The 21,882-nt window shown below is 39.9% G+C and overlaps 1 protein-coding gene across 2 annotated transcripts; it reads right to left on the reverse strand.

The window, feature by feature from the left end:
• Positions 1 to 5,755: 5,755 nt before the first annotated feature.
• On the reverse strand, positions 5,756 to 21,324 carry LOC307117649 (E3 ubiquitin-protein ligase TRIM39-like). Of its 2 annotated transcripts, none has more exons than XM_079802628.1 (7): positions 21,208 to 21,324; positions 19,181 to 19,737; positions 15,357 to 15,452; positions 14,124 to 14,357; positions 8,935 to 9,085; positions 8,452 to 8,478; positions 5,756 to 6,535 (listed from the first exon to the last, which is right to left on the reverse strand). In XM_079802628.1, exons 2-7 carry the CDS (start codon positions 19,733 to 19,735, stop codon positions 5,994 to 5,996), a joined length of 1,605 nt encoding a protein of 534 aa, XP_079658754.1. In that variant the 5' UTR covers positions 19,736 to 19,737; positions 21,208 to 21,324; the 3' UTR covers positions 5,756 to 5,993. The 2 variants fall into 2 exon arrangements, with proteins under 2 accessions (XP_079658754.1, XP_079658755.1); XM_079802629.1 differs by having other exon boundaries at positions 5,768 to 6,535; positions 21,193 to 21,324.
• Positions 21,325 to 21,882: the final 558 nt, after the last annotated feature.

Consider the following 21,882-nt stretch of genomic DNA (forward strand, 5'->3'; position numbering starts at 1 on the left):
CTCTGGTCTACTGTAGGCTACAGAAAACAAGCTTTTTGTACAGAAAAAAATAATTCTTAAGGCCCTGAAACACTAAACCGACCTAGCAATGACTAAAGCCGACTGTGGGGTTGGTTCACGTTTCCTGGGTCTGGGCCAAACCATCAGAATGGTGTGTCGGGGCCTTAAAACCACTGCATGAAAAGAGTCTCTTAATCAAATATTTTTTATAAAAACAGTACAAAATAAAAACCCTGTCTGAACATATACGGGAAGAAGGGAACATCGATACATCACTTCCCAGGAATACATCACAGCATACATCACGATGAATGACGATGACACTGGTGTATGTGGCATGCTGTCTGATGTCTCTGCTACTTTTAGTCACTTATGTGCTTGTGTCTGTGTCAAACTCGCTTCTGGTTTATGATCGCCAGTTATTTCTGGAGATTCAGGACTTTTTTGTGGTCACATGTAACCCAGAGTTAAGAAGCTCTGTGGCTGGATCACAATACTGCTTTCCAAACTAGTAGTACTGGGATAGTATTCCAGATTATCTGCGCAGATGGCCTCATGATGCCTCCCGCAGAAAGCACTGCAGGAGACGCGGTATACGCGGAGCGGTTGCTGTCAAACTGAAAATGGCGCTGCAGGCCGGACACTCTTCCAGCTTCGTCTCTATGTCACGGAATCTAGGTGGTGGCCGATGTGCTGCTTCACGTTCGCTCGATCCACCTACTTCGGCCCATTGGCTTCGGCCCATTCTCCCAGATTCTCCTTTGATGATCCCCTGCTACCCTCTACTCCGTGTTCGTTGCGGTGGAGCCACTCTTCAGAATCTTCACTCTTTGAATAGTGTCTTCTCCTGCTATCTCTGACTCTGCGTCATTTTCCAGGATGGCTCTGATTAATGCTCGGTTGCTAGTCAATAAGACATTCATTTTAAAAGACTTTGGAAAAATCCCACGCCTTGGATTTTATGTGCATCACAGAAACTTGGACGAAGGTTGGTGATTTGAGTCCTTTTTCTGACTTGATTCCGACAGGCTGCACATTTTTTAACTCTCCTCGCTCTTCCGGCCGCGGGGGTGATCTAGCGGTGATTTTGAAAAACAGTTTCAGTAGCTACTGTCGTTCTTTTCCATCTACAATTTGCTGTAGCTTTGAAGTACAGCTGTTGCGATTGGAATGTGAAGATCCTGTTCTGTTAGTGAAATATTTTATAAATTAATTCACTGCTTTTGTTGGTGAATGTGTAATTAAATATAACAATATTCTTCTGCTAGGGAACTTTAATATCCATGTGTGCTGTCAGGCAAAACCTCTGACAATGGAGTTTTTAAATCTCATTGATTCATTTAACATGGTTCAGTGGGTGAAAGATCCTACGCACACTCATGGTCATACTTTGGACCTGGTTCTTTCTCATGGTTTTTCCATTATTGATTCTCAGGTTTTTGATTTTCTGATCTCAGATCATATGCCCGTATTGTTTTCTATGCCTTTTCCTCCATCAATATCTAATATTACTCCTACTGTACAATGGACTCGTTCCCTTTCTCCCCGTTTTCATGAGGACTTCACTAGCACCTTTAAAGAGGTGTGTTTGTCTATGTCCCTGGAGTCATCTTTACCTGACTTGGATGCTGAACAACATCTTGGTTCGCTTAGTACTGCTTGCTCTGAGTTTTTACTGCTCCTCTAAAACCTAGGAAGTCAACGCTTAAAATTGAACCATGGCTCAATGATAACATCCTCTCTCTGAGGCGAGCCTGTAGAAGAGCAGAACGAAAATGGAAAAGGGATAAATTACAAATTTCCTATGAAATGCTCAGAAACTGCTTTGGTGGTTTTCAGAAAGCTATGCAATATGCAAAATCGACGTATTTTTCTAATTTAATTGTAAAAAATCATCATAGCTCTAAAGCCTTATTTTCTTTAAGTTCTGCTCTAAATCCTCCTGTAAATTTGATTTCAAATCCCTCAGTATCATTATGTGAAGGTTTCTCAAGGTTTTTCTGTGACAAGATCACCTCTCTAAGATCTCAGTTACAACCGTCTGCTAATGTTCTACCGGAACTTTGTTGTTCTTCAGGCATATGGAGTGTTTTTTACCCAGTTTCTCTTCTGTCTCTCAGAGAAATTATTGATCATTTAAAACCTTCCTTTTGCTCTCATAACGTTCTTCCTCCCCGTATTCGGACACTAGTTTTTGACTCAGTTTGGTGTCTTTTATGACTTCTGACCTGCTTGTGTCTTTTATGAATAAATGCTTGTGCTCAGGGACTATCCCTGATAGCCTTAAACAAGCTACAGTTACACCACTCCACAAGAAACCTTCACTTGATGATAAGGATTTTAATAATTTTCAACCCATCTCAACACTTCCTTTTATTACCAAAGGATTGGAGAAAACTGTTCTCATTCAACTTCAGTCTTTCCTTAGCTCAAATGAAAATTTTGAAACATTCCAGTCTGGTTTTAAGCCTCTGCACAGCACTGAGTCGGCTTTATTACAGGTTTTTTATGATATACTGTTAGCGACTGACTATGGTGACTCTGTGATCCTAATACTGTTAGACCTAACCTCGGTTTTTGATACAGTTGACCAGTTTTCTACTATATTTGATCATATAAACATGACAGAATTGACCTTAAGCATGTAAAAACAAATACTTCATTTTCTGGTTCCCTTCCATTTCTTTTTGCTTTACATTTTCCACAATAGAATTGATTTTTGACAATTTATTTTCATTTTCATTTTATTTTTAGACTCGATGGATGTGAAAAACTGAGCGAAGTGGAGGAGAAACATCAGCGTCAGAAACCTCATGATCTCAGAACTGAAGAAAAGTCTTTCAAAGGCCATCAACGTGGAAAGAGTTTCATTCAGAAAGGTATTAACATCACAAACCGTACAAATGCCCTCAGTGTGGGAGGAGTTTCTCACAAAGAGGAAACCTTGAAATGCATATAAATATTCCCACTGGAGAGAAACCGTATTCATGTCACGAGTGTGGAAAGAGTTTCACTCGGGCAGAGACTGTCAAAGATCATCATCTCTGAATTCACTCTGGAGTAAAGTCATTTAAACTGAGCAGTAAAACACTGAGAATCTGTGCAAATGAGAAGACTGTAGACTATTAATCTTTTGATGTGTATTTAATGTCTATCGATATAAAATGATAGTATTCGCACAAGTCAGGGTTGTGATCTGCATTTAATACTGTCCTAAAATGGCCGCCCGCTTCGGCTCCAAGCCGACTCTGTATCCGTCGTCCAGCGACAGCGACGTGAGCGTTGAGATCGTCATGGACGGGGCAGGACCTCGTATCGGTGGAGACGCCAAACTCTCCATCGTCCTGAAGAACAAGAGCTCAAAGCAGCGCACGGCTAGTCTGCTGTATGAGGAGCTGGTCATGAACTACACCGGAGCGATGAAAGACACCGTGAAGAAGGACCGGATTCCTGTCCACCTCAGACCACAAGAGAGTGAGTGAGTTTGACTATTAAATGGACTTTTCTCTGATAATTGTGGCCAAGAATGTCTGAGTTAGTAGTTGCACTTCTTAAAAATCACTTGATGATGACGCCTGATTCAGATTCATCCCAAAAATGTTCAGTGGGGTTCAGGTCAGAGCATATAATGCGTTCGGTTACGTCAAGTGTTAGAACCCTTTGCGTTTAGTGCTGATGCTCAACCTGGTGAAACATCTAAAGGCGTCGTATTTGGATTCAGTTCATCATAAAGAAACTCTTCATCATTGATTGTGTTTGTGCTGTTTCAGCCTCTAGAGGACGCTGTGCTGGGGAAAGAGTTGACAGTCAAGATCCCGTTCCTGAACCCGCTGTCACAAGTGTTGAGGAACGTTTTGTTCCGTATAGAGGGATTGGGAATGCAGAGCGTCAGGAAGATCCCGTATGGGTAAGACTTTCAGTGTTTAACAGCAGTTTAATTTCAGCTGTGACGTGTTCATGCACTTTAGATTGGTTCAGAAACATAGATTGTACTGCATTAATTATGATATTTAAAGAGTGAACATCTTCCAGAGAGTTGATATTGTCTCTCTGTCTGTCAGTGATGTGGAGAAGCTTGCGACGGTTACACTGATGGAGAAGTTTGTTCCCACCGTCTCCGGCTCTCAGAAGCTCCTGGCATCGATGGACTGCCGTCAGCTCACTCAGGTGCACGGATTCACTGATATTGAGCTCAAACCAAAGTCAAAAACACTGTCATTGTGAAGCTTCTAATGCTCTCGCTTCTCTTGAAGAATATGCACAAGATTGAAGTAGGGCTGTCACGATTTCTCGATTAAATTTGAGTACTCGATTAAAAAAAAATTATTGTAATTGAGAAAAGAGTCAGAATTGTGAGATATAAACTCATAATTGCGCAAAAAGTCAGAATTGTGAGATATAAACTCGTGATTGCGGAAAAAGTCAGAATTGTGAGATAAAAACTCGTGATTGCGGAAAAAGTCAGAATTGCGAGATATAAATTCGTAGTTGCAAAAAAAAGTCTGATTTGCAAGATATAAATTTGTAATTGCGCAAAAAGTCAGAATTGTGAGATAAACTCATAATTGCGCAAAAAGTCCAAATTGCGAGATATAAATTCATAATTGTGCAAAAAGTCAGAATTGTGAGATATATACTCATAATTGCGCAAAAAGTCAGAATTGCGAGATATAAACTCGTAATTGCGCAAAAAGTCAGAATTGCGAGATATAAATTCATAATTGCGCAAAAAGTCAGAATTGTGAGATATAAACTCGTAATTGCGCAAAAAGTCAGAATTGCGAGACATAAACTCATAATTGTGCAAAAAGTCAGAATTGCGAGATATAAACTCGTAATTGCGCAAAAAGTCATTATTGCGAGATATAAACTCATAATTGCGCAACAAAGTCAGAAATGTGAGATATAAACTCATAATTGAGTTTATATGCTATTGAGTGCCTTCATTATTTACATGCGTGTAGATTACGTGTCTCAGAGCGGCTCCGTTCTGCTGTTTTCATTCACATGTGTGGAGCGTCTCAGACTCCATCTCTGAATATGCTGTGACTTTGGGTAATCTGAGAACACAATGTGCGCCATTTCATCAGATTTGTACGGTAACTCATTTATAAACCTACGCCAACACTGGAGAATACATCAACATGTTTCTAAATATGAAACTGTTCATCACGATTTCTAAATAAACGTCTAAACCCTCGCTCTGAGTTTGCATGTTTTGATGTCCACGTTCTTATTCGAGAAATTACAGTGGCTGTAGCGTTTCTGTTTTAAAGAAGTTGCCAAATATTAAAGATTAAGTGAACATTTGAATGAAATTAAACCAGGATTTGATCGGCTGTAAAGTGCCGTTGGCTCGCTCTGCAGGAATTTGTTATCACACATATTGTACACACGATGATTGTTTATGTTATGTATATGATATTATGCATTTTAGCATGTTTCTATAAACTATAATATGATTACTTGATCATTTGAACCAAATATTACTGTATATTTTTATGTACTTTAAGTCATTTTAAAGGTCTATTTTTTTCATCACATCAAAAAAATTAATTACCAAAATATTGTTAGTGACAGCCCCAGATTTAAGAGTCTTCTGCTCTAAATAATAATTCAGTTTTTTCATTCACAACTGATGTAAGTCAATAATAAAGATCCTCTGATTTATTCATATCCGGTGTGTTGTAATGTGAGCTGGTATTCATCATTCCCTAATGTGTTTATATAATAATTAGCTGTTTAGATTATAATTAATATCAGTTCTAGAATTGAACACTTGTCTTTATTCAGATGCTGCAGTTATTACAATATAAACCAAAAACCTCAACATTTCACAAGACATTCAATATTAACAGCTGGAGAGAAAAGAGAGAAAATGACTTCAGAGATTTCCTTACAAAATAACAATAGAAACACTCTGGAAAGTTTTAAGGGCCTGAATATACAGTTCATTCTGCACTTGTACAAATTTTAGTTTTCATTCACATATTCTAATCCAGTAAAGGTGAGATGATCAGTGGGTTTGAGTTTTCACCTTCATCATTAAGGCCTGGGTTGAAATATGGATAGAGTTTCTCAGTGAAAGTCTGACCAGTGAAAGAGTAGATATGAGATCTGGACTCCACATCATAAAAAGAGACCAGACCCTCCTCATAATCCACAAACACACCCACCTTCTCAGGTTTCACTCTCAGAGATAAAGAGACAGGTGGACTTTCACCAGCTTTATATTCATTCTCATTCCTCAGAACCACAGTCCAGAATCCATCATCAGGACTCAGTGTGATCTCCCCCTTCCTGTTAATGGATTCTCTGGCCACTCCTAAACTCCACGCAGTCTTTCCCTTCACCTGCACCTCATAGTAAAATCTCCCTGAACTGAATCCCTGCTTTGCCAGAACACAACAGGTCTGATCAAATCTCTTTGGGTTTTCTGGGACGTTCCGCCTAATGTCTCCATGACGGACTTGTTTTCCATCCTCAGACAGGATGAGATATGGACTCGCTGTATCAGGATCCAGAGTCACATCCACTGAGAGAGATCAGACATTATCAATCAACTTCAGAATCATGTTCAGATGTACAGTATATATTCAGGGGTGCACATAACTCGTTTGGTCTGGTTCTCAAGGGGAGAAGCTGATTGGTGCTCACACTTATCCTACACGCTGACATCATCACTTTCCTCCTGACTGCTCTCCTCACCTTCTTCTTTTCTCTTCAACATGGCAGATGATATTCCGGTTTATTTTTTCTGGATTCCGTTTTTTTTTTTTTTTAGTTTAATTTTAAGGGTCAAATTAAATGTTAGTACTCAAAAAGCATGTCTAATTAATTGAAATATTGAAACTAACAATTTAGTAAAAATGTAGGGCCCTATGAAATAAGTTTTTTTTTTTTTTTTCAAGTGAAATGTCATCTATGAATCTACCGTCAGTGCAGAGCGCGCATTTTCATGCCTCAAGTACATTTCTTTCCCCGCTGAGGTCTACAATGAAAGCGCAGGTATTGGAGGACATTCTTTTCGTACGTTTAAATAAGCAGTACGGACTTTAAGCTCAAATAGACTGATTTAGGCTAGTTTGTGGATTTCGTTTAAGCCTGTCCAAGTAGGCTATAGCATCTATCAAACATTATTCCTATAGTCTTTCAGATTGCCAATACCGGTCAATGTTTTCTATATAGACGGCTGATGCTTCGTATTAAATGGTGTTATATTGCATTAAATGATCGAGCTTTATTAGCTGACTGAATTTGATTATGTGATGCAAGGACGTGTTGCGCAGTGTTTGCTTTGAAATTACCAGTTGACGGTGTATTAAAAGAGCAATCGTTATCCAGTTTATTTATTCTTTATTCATGCAATTTTTAAAACAAGTCGTGTTGTAAAAAAAGTTATGTACAAAGAATGTTATCACTCTTCTGAAAAGAATTAGGCATATAGAGGGCCACTTTCCGCTTCATTAAAACAGGTCAATATTTGTCCCGCTGTTTATGCTTTGTAAATAATGCATGTATTTCTGTTATGGTTTTAAAAATGTTATGAAATAAATATTCAAGTTTAATTATCATGCGTTATATTATTATTGAGTGAAAATAAGTCTTTATTTATACATATTTGTTTAAAGTATAGGCTAAATTAAAATAACGTTATTAACCGGTATTTTTTCAAATCAAACCGATTTCGGAACAGTAACGTTTAATGAGGAACGCAAAAACGGAAACGTTAAAATATCGATTCTGCTCGGAGTGAAAGCCCTGCTTTTTTTTAAAAAGTTTTTAAGCCCTGATTAGTAGTGTTAGTATTATTATTACTTTGAGACATTTCTAAATTCAAGCAAACTTATTTTGACTCGGTGAAGCGCTGAAGATATTTCTGTTTCTGTGTGTTTATGTGACTGTAGTTTCTCTCAAATGAAACTGTGAAATGCTCATGAAGTGACTCAGAGCAGCTCTGGAGATGAAGTTCATGTGTTCATGTCCTCATATAGTGAGGCTTCAGAGGCTGACAACACTGTGTGTGTGTGTGCGTGTGTGTGTGCGTGTGTGTGTGTGTGGTAAATGAAACCGCACATCTGCCATTCATTCACACAAGAGATACGCAGACAGAGGTGAGTATCCAAACACTGTACTCAAGTTAAAGTACTAATCTGAATAGTTACTTGAGTAAGAGTAAAAAAGTATCCAATAAAAAAACTACTCGTACTTACTAGTTACTTCATAGCAGAGCTTATATAGCAACAATACAATAACATGTTAATATTTAGATAGATATTGAATGTAAATTGTTATTATCATAATTAGATATCCAAATCCTTAAGTAAACATGTGCAAAAGCGCTTCACGTTTTCTGCTGAGCATCGTTTATTTGTACCAGTAATGAGCAACCCTGTATATAATACAGATTATTAACAGTATTGTGAGTGTATTGTGTCAGTCACACTGTACCTGCAAACGTCTGCACAAACTTCAACCCTGCGAACACAGATGACAATATAATGATGAATTATTAATATGAATAATTTCAGGTTAACAGTGAGTTTCTCTCTATTGGCAGCATCAGTGGTGTGTAGTGAGTTCTGCTGATGTGTTAGTGTTTGTACACGGATAGTTACATCATGTTGTTTACATGTCTCTAAAGTAAGTTACAGTAATAGTGTTTTAACTGATTATAACGTGAGTTAAATTTAAACTTTACACAGACTGGGTTTAGTAAGTGATTTTATCACACCAGTCTAATGCTAACATGGCAAGTTTAAGTTATGTTGTGGTTATATTTATGAACAGTGTGATCTTTAACAGACAGAGATAAAATAATTCACAGGTCACTGATGCTAAAATGTTATTTAATCCATAATTTTCCTTGAAATTGTTTTTTTCCTAGATAGTTAATAGCAAAATATATATATACACTGTATGATATTCACACACCAGTTTGACGGAGTTTTTCATGTAGAGTCCCATCTAGAGTTTTCTTCAGTTCAGTCAGAGCTGAAATCAGAGACTTCAGATTCACATCAGAGTCAATCCTGATCTCAGTCCAGTTCTTGCTGTGTGGACGACTGTACAGAGATGAGCTCATCTACAGGAGAGAGAGAGAGAGAGAGAGAGAGAGAGAGAGAGAGAGAGAGAGAGAGAGAGAGAGAGAGAGAGAGAGAGAGAGAGAGAGAGAGAGAGAGAGAGAGAGAGAGAGAGAGAGAGAGAGAGAGAGAGAGAGAGAGAGAGAGAGAGAGAGAGAGAGAGAGAGAGAGAGAGAGAGAGAGAGAGAAGAATTGTATATGAACACACCTTCAGAATATAGATAGGAATAAAACTATAAAGTGTGTGTGTAAGTGCTGCAGAAGTGGAGATTTCTGGGGCAACATTTTTCATTTTTATTTAGTGTAACTTGATGTACTAAAATAACTGAATAACTGAAATAAAAATGAGTAAAAATTATAGACATTAAAAAAAATTAAAAAAAATGAAAATAAAATATAAAAGTATTAAAGAGCACCTATCATGGAATTTTGAAATGTACCTTTCATGTAGTGTGTAACATAGATCTAAGTGAACAAAAACATCCTGCAAAGTTTGAAATATGACAGTGCACCGTATATATAGTTATTTTCTTTCAAAAGTAAGAGTCGACTCTTTAAGAATCGTTAGAAGACCGAAGCTTTTTCTCTGACTAGATGACGTCAACTTGTCAAGTTATTTGAATACGATACGCCCACTTATTGCTCCAAGACGCCAGTGAAAACTAGAAAACATCATGGAGACGAGACGCCAGTGAAAACTAGAAAACATCATGGCCACGAGACGCCAGTGAAAACTAGAAAACATCATGGAGACGAGACGCCAGTGAAAACTAGAAAACATCATGGAGACGAGACGCCAGTGAAAACTAGAAAACATCATGGCCACGAGACGCCAGTGAAAACTAGAAAACATCATGGCCACGAGACGCCAGTGAAAACTAGAAAACATCATGGCCACGAGACGCCAGTGAAAACTAGAAAACATCATGGCCACGAGACGCCAGTGAAAACTAGAAAACATCATGGCCACGAGACCCTGTGTTCTGAAGTGCGACTCAAAAGCAAACTTTTTTCATCTGCCCAAGGATGAGCATTTGAAGACTAAGTGGCTTGAAGACAAACCATACATCGTTGCGATTGTGTGTTTATTAGTCGTCAAATGTCTCTATTTGCATGTTTCGTGATCTCAGGGAGCTTTTATTATGGACTTCTATTATGGCACATGGTTCTTCTTCGTCTGTCTGTACCATATATGGACTACATGTGCACAGAGCGCCCTCCGGCTGCCAGTATGAGCTGAAAACAACACATAAGAGACATCTGCGCATTTTGAGGAAGTATTGAATAAAAAATACTCCTCTTTTTAGAAATTTGACACAGACATATGAGAATCTATCAATATTTCTCCTCATCTGCACACTTTTGAACTAAAAGCCCTGAGGGATGTTGATTTGTCGCGAGTCTTCATGAGGAGAATAGAGGAGTTTTTTTATGAATGAGATCAGCTGAGGCTCATATTACAATCAAGCGGTACCGACGCGGTTTTCATATTCATAACTCCTGACACATATTAACAAATTACTGTCACTATAAGACTTTGATGGGCGTTGCGTTTCCGAAAATATCTGCACAGACTATACCAATCACAACTGACTGGGTCATCGGACCAATCAGCGCAGATTAGCGTCACGTAAAGGCGGAGTTTTGAAAAGTGAATCACTAAAGGAATCATTTGAGAATCGCTGTCAAAACAGGTAAAAATAAATGCATATTATAAGAAAACTAAAGTCTTTTTTGTCATTGCATGCATGCAAAACTGTTGTTGGGGACTTCTAAAACAATATTTGGAACATTTTAAATGCCATGATAGGTGCTCTTTAAATAAAATCACTGCTTAAGAGAAACTGTCATGGCCTTTAAAGATATGTATTGCAATTTTAATCTACAGAAACTAATAGATAAGTGCACTAAAATAAACACATAAACGTGTATTTTGGATGTTTTCTTTCCACTAGTGTGAAACAACACGTTATAAAAAGCCCAAAATCTGTAAATTGACCAGTGCATAAACATCTTGCCTTAACTCATTTACCTATTGTGATTTTATTACTAGGGCTGGGTGTTGACACAAATTTCACAATTCAATTCGATTTAGATTCACAAGCTTTCGATTCGATTTTAGTTTTGTTTCGATTCAATACAATATCGATTATTTTGGAAATGTATCAGGCACAAAACATGGAACATTTTCTCAAAGAAAACAAATTTCTGAACTAATGTTGTAAACTATGGGAGTCAGCTGATTGACCTTGAGTACATTAGCCTACTAATATTGAAGGTAAAAATTAACTTAAGTTATAATATTATCTTAACAATTACATAATCATAATTCTACTCCAATTCGTTTTTTGAAATATAAACATTTAAATGGTGGCTGTCATAAAACTTGCCAGATTTATTCGTACATACATACATTAAATGTTGAAGAACATTAAAAATGACAATGAATATCCTATGTAATGTGGTGCATATAATTAGCAAAATGCTCCTCTCTAGAGTTAATTTTTCTAGCTGACTAACGAGTTTATGGACACTGGATATGGTTTTTCTGAGGTAAATGTGATGTTACATGACATTGTTTACAAGCTGTTTTACTTGCATCTTTCTGCGGTTGAAACCATAGACTGTAAAAAAATATGGACGTAGGTGTCCGTGACATCACCCATAGGATTCTGATGAGCAGTTTTGAAGCTCAAAGTATGGAAGAGATGGCCGTTGAAACACTGATTGAGCTATTCTATGTCTGACATGATACGATTTCGGTAAGTTGTCCTGTATCTTTTAACACACTTTCAGAAGCTCATTCATGTTTATTATCATATTTGGCACTGTTACTGGTATTAAAGGGTTAGTTCACCCAAAAATGAAAATTATGTCATTAATTACTCACCCTCATGTCGTTCGACACCCGTAAGACCTCCGTTCATATTCGGAACACAAATGAAGATATTTTAGTGTAAAGCTGATGGCTGAGAAAGGCTTCAGATAGGCCTCCTTTGGCATTCAGTACATTCACACTTCCAAGATCCATAAAAGGCACTTAAAACGTCGTTACAAAGTCCATCTCACCACAGTGACTCTACAATAATTTTACGATGCGACGACAATAGTTTTTGTGTGCAAAAAAAAAATCTAAATAACACCTTTATCCAGCTTGTTATTGTCTTCCGTGTGTGTCTCCACAACGCATGCGTGAGAATATGACGCAGATCCGGCGTTCGGACACATGACCCAGAAGCGATTTGTTTACAAGCAGAGGAAGACGCGTGTATCTCAGCTGTTGAATTCTACATTGATCGTGCTTTAGGTCTCGACGTAGTTCTCAAAATCGGGCTAAAGTGTGCCTTTCATGGATTCCCGAACCCCGGCGCTACGGCATATTCTCGCGCATGCGTCGTGGAGACACACACAGAAGACAAGAACAAGTTGGATAAAGGTGTTATTTTGATTTTTTTTTTTGCGCACAAAAACTATTGTCGTCGCATCGTAAAATTATTCACGAGTTCACACTTACATCAAATTAAATGGAGTAGGAGGAATTTTTGCCCGAACCCAGAGTATCCCCCCGTGATAGAGATGGTCTAGAACTAGACTGTATTTTATTATGGATTGTGTTGACGTCTAATGAGAGTTTATTAAATCAAAGTGAGGAGATGGGGTGGTGGAGGGATGCTAAGAAGAAAGACGGTCAACGAAAGAAGGTAAATATGCTGTATATATACACCTCCTATTGTTGATTAAATCGATTGGCTTGATGTGCTCCACATGTGTTTAATTAGGTTTAATTATCTGAGGGTGCTCCACTTGGGTTTAATTAGGTTTAATTATCTGGACGTGCTCCTCCCGAAATTAGTTACTAAAACTTCACTTGAAGAGTCACTGTGGTGAGATGGACTTTGTAACAACGTTTTAGTGCCTTTTATGGATCTTGGAAGTGTGAATGTACTGAATGCCAATGGAGGCCTATCTGAAGCCTTTCTCAGCATCAGCTTTCAACAAAAATATCTTCATTTGTGTTCCGAATATGAACGGAGGTCTTACGGGTGTCGAACGACATGAGGGTGAGTAATTAATGACATAATTTTCATTTTTGGGTGAACTAACCCTTTAAGGTGGAAGAGAAGATCCGTTCATGTTTGCTCCGCGCTCCTCTTGAGCTGAGCTGCAGCAGAGCGATCTCACGCCACAGCGCCAAAACGGTATTTATGTTTTTGAATTTCATTTAAAAAAAATAGACGCAATTAGAAATCTGAGACTTTGTTTCACATCAATAGTAATAAAGCACAAAGATTGTTGCAATTTATTGGATTGGAGGCGTGCTACAATGTTTATTTCATTCATTAACTGAAAACAGGATGACTAATCGATTCTTTGGATTTAAGAATCGATATTGTTTTATAAAAGTCAGAATCGATTAAAATCGAGAAATCTATATTTTATACCCAGCCCTAGTTATTACTGCTTCTTTCTGTTCTGTATGATTTCTAAAGCATGATAAAATGGTCAGAGCCTTTGTTTTACAATGTCTTACAGCCAAAGCTGTGACCGTCAAGCCTTGATCAGTATCAGCACCTCTTGTGACTTTAGGAATTACAAATGGTGGAAAGAAAGAGTGGGTTTGAACAGGAAAGCAAAAAGTCTTTGTTGATTTTCATTCTTACAGAAACTGTAAAGCTGAAATAACCTTTTTATGAAAAACCTTATATCTCTGGTACACTAGGTGGCTCTGTGTTCAAACTTCTCAGTTTCCTTCAGGACATGCTGACAATGAATCCTACCAAATTCGATATGTCAAAGTGTTAAAAACAGTCTGTATTGACGCTTTCGGCATGACCCAAGGAATCTGAGACACCAAGCTCTTAATTTTTTGATAAACATTTCAAAAATTTCGGTGCACCTCTTTTGCTGTGGCTTGTTTGGAACTATTGTCATTGGAGAAATAGAGCAAAAACAGAATATGATCATGTGACTCAAGACCCCCACCTCTGGTTTGTCCTGTAATATTGTACTTGATGGCTGATGAGACAGATGTTGACTGACCTGTAGGAGTTTGAGATGATCGTCAGTGTGTGAGAGCTGCTCCAGCTCAGTGTTTCTCCTCTTCAGCTCAATGATTTCCTGCTCCAGCTCTTTAATGAGATCTTCAGCCTGTTTCTCTGCTGCTTTCTGCTGTTCCTCCATCATCTTCAGCAGCTCAGACTGACATCTCTCAATGGAGCGGATCAGATCAGTGAAGAGCTCAACACTGGAGGATTTCTCTTCCTCTGTGTTTCTCTGATGAATGACAACAGTTAAAAGATGTTCTATTTGATAATCTATTATGTATTCACATATTATTTAAAGGAATACTTCACCACAAAATGAAAATCTCTCATCATCAATTAAACTCATGTCAATCAACTCTTTCCCCACCAGCGTTTTTTTTTTTTAAAGTTGCCAGCTACTGCCAGCATTTTTGATCATTTTCAAAAAATTGTCATGGCCCCCAGAATAGTTTGTTGAATGAATATCTGAAACATGCAATATAGTAAAAGAAAGAACACAATTGTATTCTATCTTAATGCATTATTTTTTATCAACAGGGTAAGTTTAATAAAATATTAATATTAATAATAAATATTTTGAGCAAAAATGCATTTTTGGATCGTGTTCAGAAAGATGATCAAAACATAGATGGAGTAGATTGAGCTCATCAACACCCCCAAAGCTTTATAGTCCTATAGCTCGTCCTGGGTCAACATTTCATTAGGGTAACATGGGCAGATTTGATTTATATGCTGTTTAATGTTGATTGCATTATTTTACATATGCATATGCTTACATATGCAATCACTTGTTTCTGCTTCTTCACCTGTGTTTTGATCAGAAGATTCCGTACTTTTTCAGAAGATGTATAATAGCGCTCCCTACCGTATAACAGTGAAAACACAGAAAGCCGTAAATTTCCATCAATGGTGTGGAAAGAGTTCAAATGTGTGATTTTCAGTGTAACACAAAATAAATGTTCATGCTGCTCTTGAGGACGAGCTGTCAAAGCACTCCAATAGAACTGCATACAACTCAAGTGCAATAAACCAAGATTACTAAAAGATGGCAGAACTCTCAATGTATTCAACACCTTTATTAATTAGATTGAAATACTATGATGCATACAATTTTTTGAGATGTATTTTTGGTAGGATAGTTGGAGAGTGAACAGAAAGTGAAATGGGAGAGGGGGATTGGAAGTGACCATAAGTCAGGATATAAACTGGGGTTGATCGAAGCACAAACCTTTCTCAGCTCTACTGAGTGTTTGATCTCTTGAATCTTCTTCATTCTGTCCTGGATCATCTGATGAACGTCTATCTGTGTCTGAACCAGCTGATTCTACATACAGAGAAAAATACAGACACATTTATCACTGAATATATCGTTCCATCTTCTGACAGTTTTATTAATTAGAAAAAAATTATGCAGCTTTTATTAGATGTAAGGAAAGACTATTGGATTTAGCTGGGGGGGGGGGTGGGGTTAAAGGACAGGTTCTTCAACATGTCAAGACACAGGAAATAAAACATTTAGGTTACTAATGTAACCCCTATTCCCTGAAGGAGGGAATGGAGACGTTACGTCGGACTGAACTGACATAATGGGATCTCACCTGAGTGACTTTTACCAGTCAACCTTCAGTGGTAACAGAACAAGCCAAGTGTGATTTACATCGCGAGCCATTCCTTGCTTCTGGGTTTATATGCCAAACTCTCACATCAAGTTTTCTGCTGAGGAGCCGAGACGGAGTCCCTGCCATTTCAGCGGAGGTACAGGAGTTGTGGCGATGGGACGTAACATCTCTGTTACCTCTTTCAGGGAACGGGGGTAACATTAGTAACATAGAGTTCATGTTCCCTATCAGTCATTCATGTTCAACGTTACGTCGGTTTGAATTGAATTATTGGATCCCTTTGGAAAGTGTTACAACAACTGCCCAGAGTAAGCCGCCTAGTCCCCCTGCACCTGTTGGGGCGGAAGAAAGGACATGGCTTTGCATGGAGAATGGCGATCACTTGTGTTCCTTCTGACCCTATACAGTGAGACTACTTGATAACACTGGGAAGTGTGCCTATTCCAACCAGAAAGGAATGCTACGGAAACCACATCCTGCCCATAGGGAGGTAACATGTGGAGTTACTCATATAGACTGACGATTTGGGTAGTGCTACATATGAAAGTTCTCGCCTTGTCCAGAGGTGGAGTCAATACCGTTACAAAGTTGTCTAGTACAGGGGTCGACCAACTGGGCATACACACAATTACTAGACCTGGCACCAGCATCTGACTGCCGAGGATGCTGGAGGAACTCCACCAGGGTTTAACAGTTGGGGGAACTCACCTAAGGAGCAGAATAACCACTCGTATCCCGTCCTTAGAGGGAAATGGCACAGCAAGAGAGACAACGAGCCAGCCTACCCGGCATATTACCTGTTTTTAGAAACCGCCCCACTCTGAGACTGTAGAATCTCGTGAATGTGTTAGATGTTGCCCAGCACTTAGCTCTACATATATCTGCCAGAGAGGTGCCATGCACCAATGCCCAGGAGGGAGCAACACTCTGAGCAGAGTGAGCTCTCACTCCAAGGGGTCACGGCTCGCTTTGGGATTAGTAAACCAAGCAATGGCATCCACTTTCAAGTGGGCACTTTGGAGACGGCCTTTCCCTTCTGCTGTCCTCCATTGCAGACAAAGAGCTGTTCTGAAGTTCTGAGTGTGGTCCATGTACAAACACATGGTGTGAATACAGCAAGCGAGAAGAACATCAAGCAATAAAGGGGCTCCACTTCAAAGCGTAAGCATGCCTCATAGAGGGAGCTCTAACTGAAGTGATAGTGTCAACTACCACTGGAGGTAGGCCACTTTAGTTCTCTGCGTCCCATCCAGAGACCACACATGAAGATTCCAGAGGTCTGGATGCGGGTGCCAATTGTTGCCCCTTCCATGAGAAAGCAGGTCCTTCCTCAGGGGGATCCGCCAGGGAGGGGCTGCCTTGACGAGCATGAGTTCTGGGAACCAGGTCCGGGTGGACACAGGGTCTGTGTGAGCAGGCTCACTGGGGGAAACGCATACTCGCATGTGAGGATGTGTTTCTGCTTAGGAATCTTGAATGGAAGCTTGTGAAGGGCCTGATTCAAAAAGAAGTACAATGAAGTGAAACCCTGACTTCATATCGGCTGGAGGGACTGGCTCTATCGCATCCTTCACCAGTAGGACTGCGATCTCCACATGTAGCACAGGAGAATCCTTGTCTGCCACTGAGGTAAACCGGTGGTAAAGTGGGGCAAAGCTGTGGAGCACAGGGGCCAGCCTCTGAAGGCACAGCGTCCCGGTGTGGGGGCCGTGAGTGTGGTGGCAAACTTACCTGGCTCCACAGTTCACGCGAGGGAGAGGCTTGAGATGCATAAGACGGCATTTTGTCATCGAGTCACAGACAGCAGCAGCATTCTGCCATTTGAACTACTGAGAACTGCCGGGCAGGATGTGTTTCATCGCCTCTGTCTGCATTTGTACTGCTGGGCAAAGTTCTCAACAGTGTCACAGAAGAAGCCGACCTTTGTAGACTTCCTTTATCTCGGCCAGGTTCAGCCAGAGATGGCATTCCTGGACCACTAGCGTGGACATCGTCTGGCCGAGAAGCCGCAGTGACTTTCATCACCCTGAGGGCGAGGTCCGTCGTTGTCAAAAGCTCCTGCATCAACCCTGCACCAGAACTACCCTCATGCAGCTCTTTTAGTGTTTGGCCTCATATACCTGCAGGAGGGCTATAGCATGCAGGGCAGAGGTGGGCTGTCCAGCGGTGCTGTAAGCCTTGGCTGCGAATGTAGCCGAGAACTTATAGGCCTTGGATTGGAGACGCAGACGATATAACTGAACCACAACTGCATGCTCTACCTGGGGGATCTCCATGTATCCTTTAGCCACCCCGCCAACGAGGGTAGTACGAGCGGAGGAGGCAGCGGAGCGGTTTCTGGCAGAAAAAGGTGTCTTCCACGATGTTGTGACCTCCTCGTGCACTTGCGGGAAGAAAGGGACTGGAAAGCTGCTGTTCACTGTGTGCCACCCAGAGACACCAATCATTCAGAGATACCATCATCCAATCATCCGTCAATGAGGGATGGAGATTCGACTGCGCTGTTCCCTTCTGTGGAGTCAAACCTGGAGCTGAAATCATGGCAGTCAGCACCAGGTTGGACTCGATCAACATTGGTACTCTCCCCGAAGGGGGCAGCACATTCGAATCTTCATCCCTCAATGACTTCATCCCCCAATGACTCAAGCCTGTCCTCTGATGCAGCGATCGACAAACGGAAGCTCCACAGCCTGTGATGTGAAAGATGAGTGGGAGAGCTCCCACTGTAATCCTAAAATCACCCTGTATATTAACCGAAATGGCTCTCTTCTGCGCAGAAAGACCAGATCGGGGAATAGAAGAGGGGAATCCACTTTTTTCAAGGTATCTCAGTCTTTATCTCAGCATCGCAATGGTCATCTTCCCGCAGTGGGGGCATGACTCATGAACGAATGTTACCTCAGCATGCTTGGGCTGTCAGATGAGGCCAGGAAACGACCACATGCAGAAACAAACGGGTTTAATGACATCCTTAAAAAGAGGCAGCATCTGCATGTTTACTAAGTCACCATGTTTAATAGGGTGGCTTTTACATAAATTGCTCTTTAGATGTGGAAGCGCCCAGGGGTATAGCCACTGCACTTAACCGTGCAAGCACTCAGCAACCGCAATCTCCGCTGGAATGTGCCGTCACACCAACACAGGAACAGCTTCCCTCTTGTTCGATCGAAGAGCAGAGTGAAACAATGTCCGCTCTGCTCTGAAGCAAAAGCTTAATGTGCGAGTTTGCATGCTGCCTTATATACCCGGAAGCGGGGAGTGGCTTGCGACACAAATCTCACTTGTTGGCTTGTTCTGTTACCACTCGAAGGTGATTGGGCCCTCAGGCAAGATCCCTATACATCAGTTCAGTCCAACCTAACATTGAACGTGACTGACTGATAGGGAACTGCATTTCATGGGATGTTAAATTGCTTTGTCTGAATCTCTTTACCTTCTTCTCTCTACTCTCCTCCTCTATAGGAACAGTGTTGTGAGTCCTGTGTTCAGCTTCAGTGCAGAACAGACACACACACGTCTGATCATCTCTGCAGAACAGCTCCAGAGGTCTCTCGTGTTTCTGGCATATATAATCCTCCAGATTTTCAACAGCATTGATGAGTTTGTGTTTCTTTAGACGTGGGACTCTGCGATGAGGCTCCAGATGAGAGTCACAGTAAGAGCTTTGACACGTCAGGCAGGTCTTCACAGCTTTCTGCTTTCTTTCATCACAGACGTCACAGAACACCTCAGGTTCTCCTAGATTGAGCTTCTCATTAAAGTGTTGCACAACCTCTCTGAGTGTTGTATTAATCTTGAGATCAGGTCTTCTGCTGAATGTGTCTTTACAGAGTGGACAGAAGCAGGTCTGTGTGTCCGTCCAGCACTTGCTCAGGCAGGTTCTGCAGAAGTTGTGTCCACATGGAGTGGTGACTGGATCAGTGAACACTTCCAGACAGATGGAGCACTGGAGCTCCTCATTTAGTGCTGGACCACTGGAGGACGCCATGGCTGAAAAGATAAGTAATGACAATATATCATCTACACGGCTGAATAGAGGGATTTTGATAATTATATGCACTGAATATATTAGGCTATGTATTTTGCATGTTAAATACATGTTGGGGAGTAACTAGTGACATGTAACGCAGTTATGTAATTTAATTACAAAACAAATGTAACTGTTATCAGTTACTGAGAAAAAAAGTGTAATTAAATTTCAGTTACTTATGAAAATGTTAATGATTAAAAAAGGATCTGAATATTTGCTGTAAAACGCTAGGATATGTTGAATAATATTAGTTTGTTGCTTCGCCTGTTTTTGATGTGCGCGAGGTCTCCTGTGATTTAAAGGTTGTTTAGTAAAGCAATGCTATTCTGATGCTTTTGATTGGTTCTCTTGTTTGAATTTGCAGCAACACATCTGCCAATCACATCAATCCACATTGCCACTGAAAGCTTTAGGCTACAATCTGTCTGAGAGTTGATGAAAATGCGTTCAAGAGCTGGAAATGTAAAAATCATTTCATGTAGAAATCATAAAAGGACGCAAATATAACAGTTCAGTGCAAAATATGTTGGCCTGCTATTAAAATTGTATCTACTCGAAATTTTCAATGTTGAACCTGAGGAAGCATCTCCAATGATGAATGTTAACATGAAGCACCACCTAGTGGACAAATATTTTGAGTAGTTTGTCCCATTTTGACTTATTTAACTAAACAACGATTGAGTCTAAACAATATTTTAGGTGGAATATAACTTTTTATTTTTTTAAATGTTATTACAGCTACACAGTCTGTTTGGGTTGAATCTATTCTTGCTTCTGTTAGTGAGAAATCAATATTAGCTCTTATATGGTATAACGCTTTCCTTTCATACACACAAAGTGGTAAAAAGGCTAGAATGCAGATTTTTACTCATTTTTTGTATCAGTTAGAAAAAAAACATGAAATTAAGGTTGAACCACTGTAGTCACATGGATTATTTTAACAATTTCTTTCTGGACCTTGAAAGTGGTCATTAAATTCCTGTCTATGGAGGGTCAGAGAGTCTCGGATTTCATCATAAATATCTTCATTTGTGTTCTGAAGATGAACAAAGGTATTTTTGGGTGAACTAACACTTTAACTTCTAAATACAGAAACCAAACAGAAACTAAATATGCGTCTCTGGGAGCCACAGAACAGCAAATGTAACAGATTTTTACAACAACATTTTAAAACCATCATAAGATCTTTTATAAAAGACAACAGAAAATTAGTGGAACTGTAATTTTTCAAACAAATAGCTTACTAAATAAACACCATGTGTCATTTCTGTTTAATGGAGTTATGATTTTCACTGAACTTTGTTTATTCTGTCTGCAGTTCACACACTTCCTGTTTCTGATATGTGACATGAACACAGATTTTGATTTGACAAACATTCTTATATTGCATCATGACATTAAACTAGTGAACTTACATTCCCATCGCTTACCTGTGAGTGAATATCAGATCTGATCGTTGATTTCAGAGTTTCTGAATGTTGTTGTGAAGAAGCTTCAGGTTCATCTGTTCAGTTTCACTTTCACTGAAGTCTTCACACACATGCAGTGATGTCATAGAGCTCCGCCCATAATCATGAATATGAAGCAGTTCCTGATTCATCCCTGATGAAAACAGTGTAAGAAACTGTTAGAATATGTGTGTAGTTGTGATTAGTTCCTCAATGTTGTGTTTGCTCTGGACGGTGTGTGAGTCTCAGTGTGGACTGACTTGAGGAGAAAGCGAGACCTGAGCCCTGATCCTCCAGAGATGAAGGTGTTGTGTTTCTCCACTGCCAGTGGCGGCGCTAATGCACTATTGAGTAGTTTAAGATCGTCAGAGATCCAGAGACACACAGGACTCACTTTACTCTGTGACACTGACGCTCAGGAGAGTGTGTGTGACAGTCATGGATCCACCGATCAAACCTGCACAGAGTCTCTGGGTTCAGACTGGAGAACAGCAGATGATGAAGATGAAGAGAGAAACCACAGCTGAGGAACAACACAGCCATGAGGATTTAATCCTTCAGGTGTGTTTCTTCCTTTAATGTTTTTACCTTTTCAAGACATTTGTCTGCTATGACAGTAACTGATGCTTTCAAATCACTTGATCAAGTGACTTTTTA

The sequence above is a fragment of the Gobio gobio genome (assembly GCF_949357685.1).
Source record: "Gobio gobio genome assembly, chromosome: 21".
In the NCBI taxonomy this organism is placed as follows: Eukaryota; Metazoa; Chordata; class Actinopteri; order Cypriniformes; family Gobionidae; genus Gobio; species Gobio gobio.

Bases quoted from the DNA above. Each gene is read 5' to 3' on its own strand.
- LOC307117649 (XM_079802628.1), bottom strand. From the start codon at position 19,735: ATGGCGTCCTCCAGTGGTCCAGCACTAAATGAGGAGCTCCAGTGCTCC. The intron at 9,086-14,123 runs GTCAGTCAACAT...TCTCTCCTGTAG, and splicing joins ATCATCTCAAACTCCTACAG to ATGAGCTCATCTCTGTACAG. The intron at 6,536-8,451 runs GTACAGTGTGAC...GATCTCTCTCAG, and splicing joins GTTTGTGCAGACGTTTGCAG to TGGATGTGACTCTGGATCCT.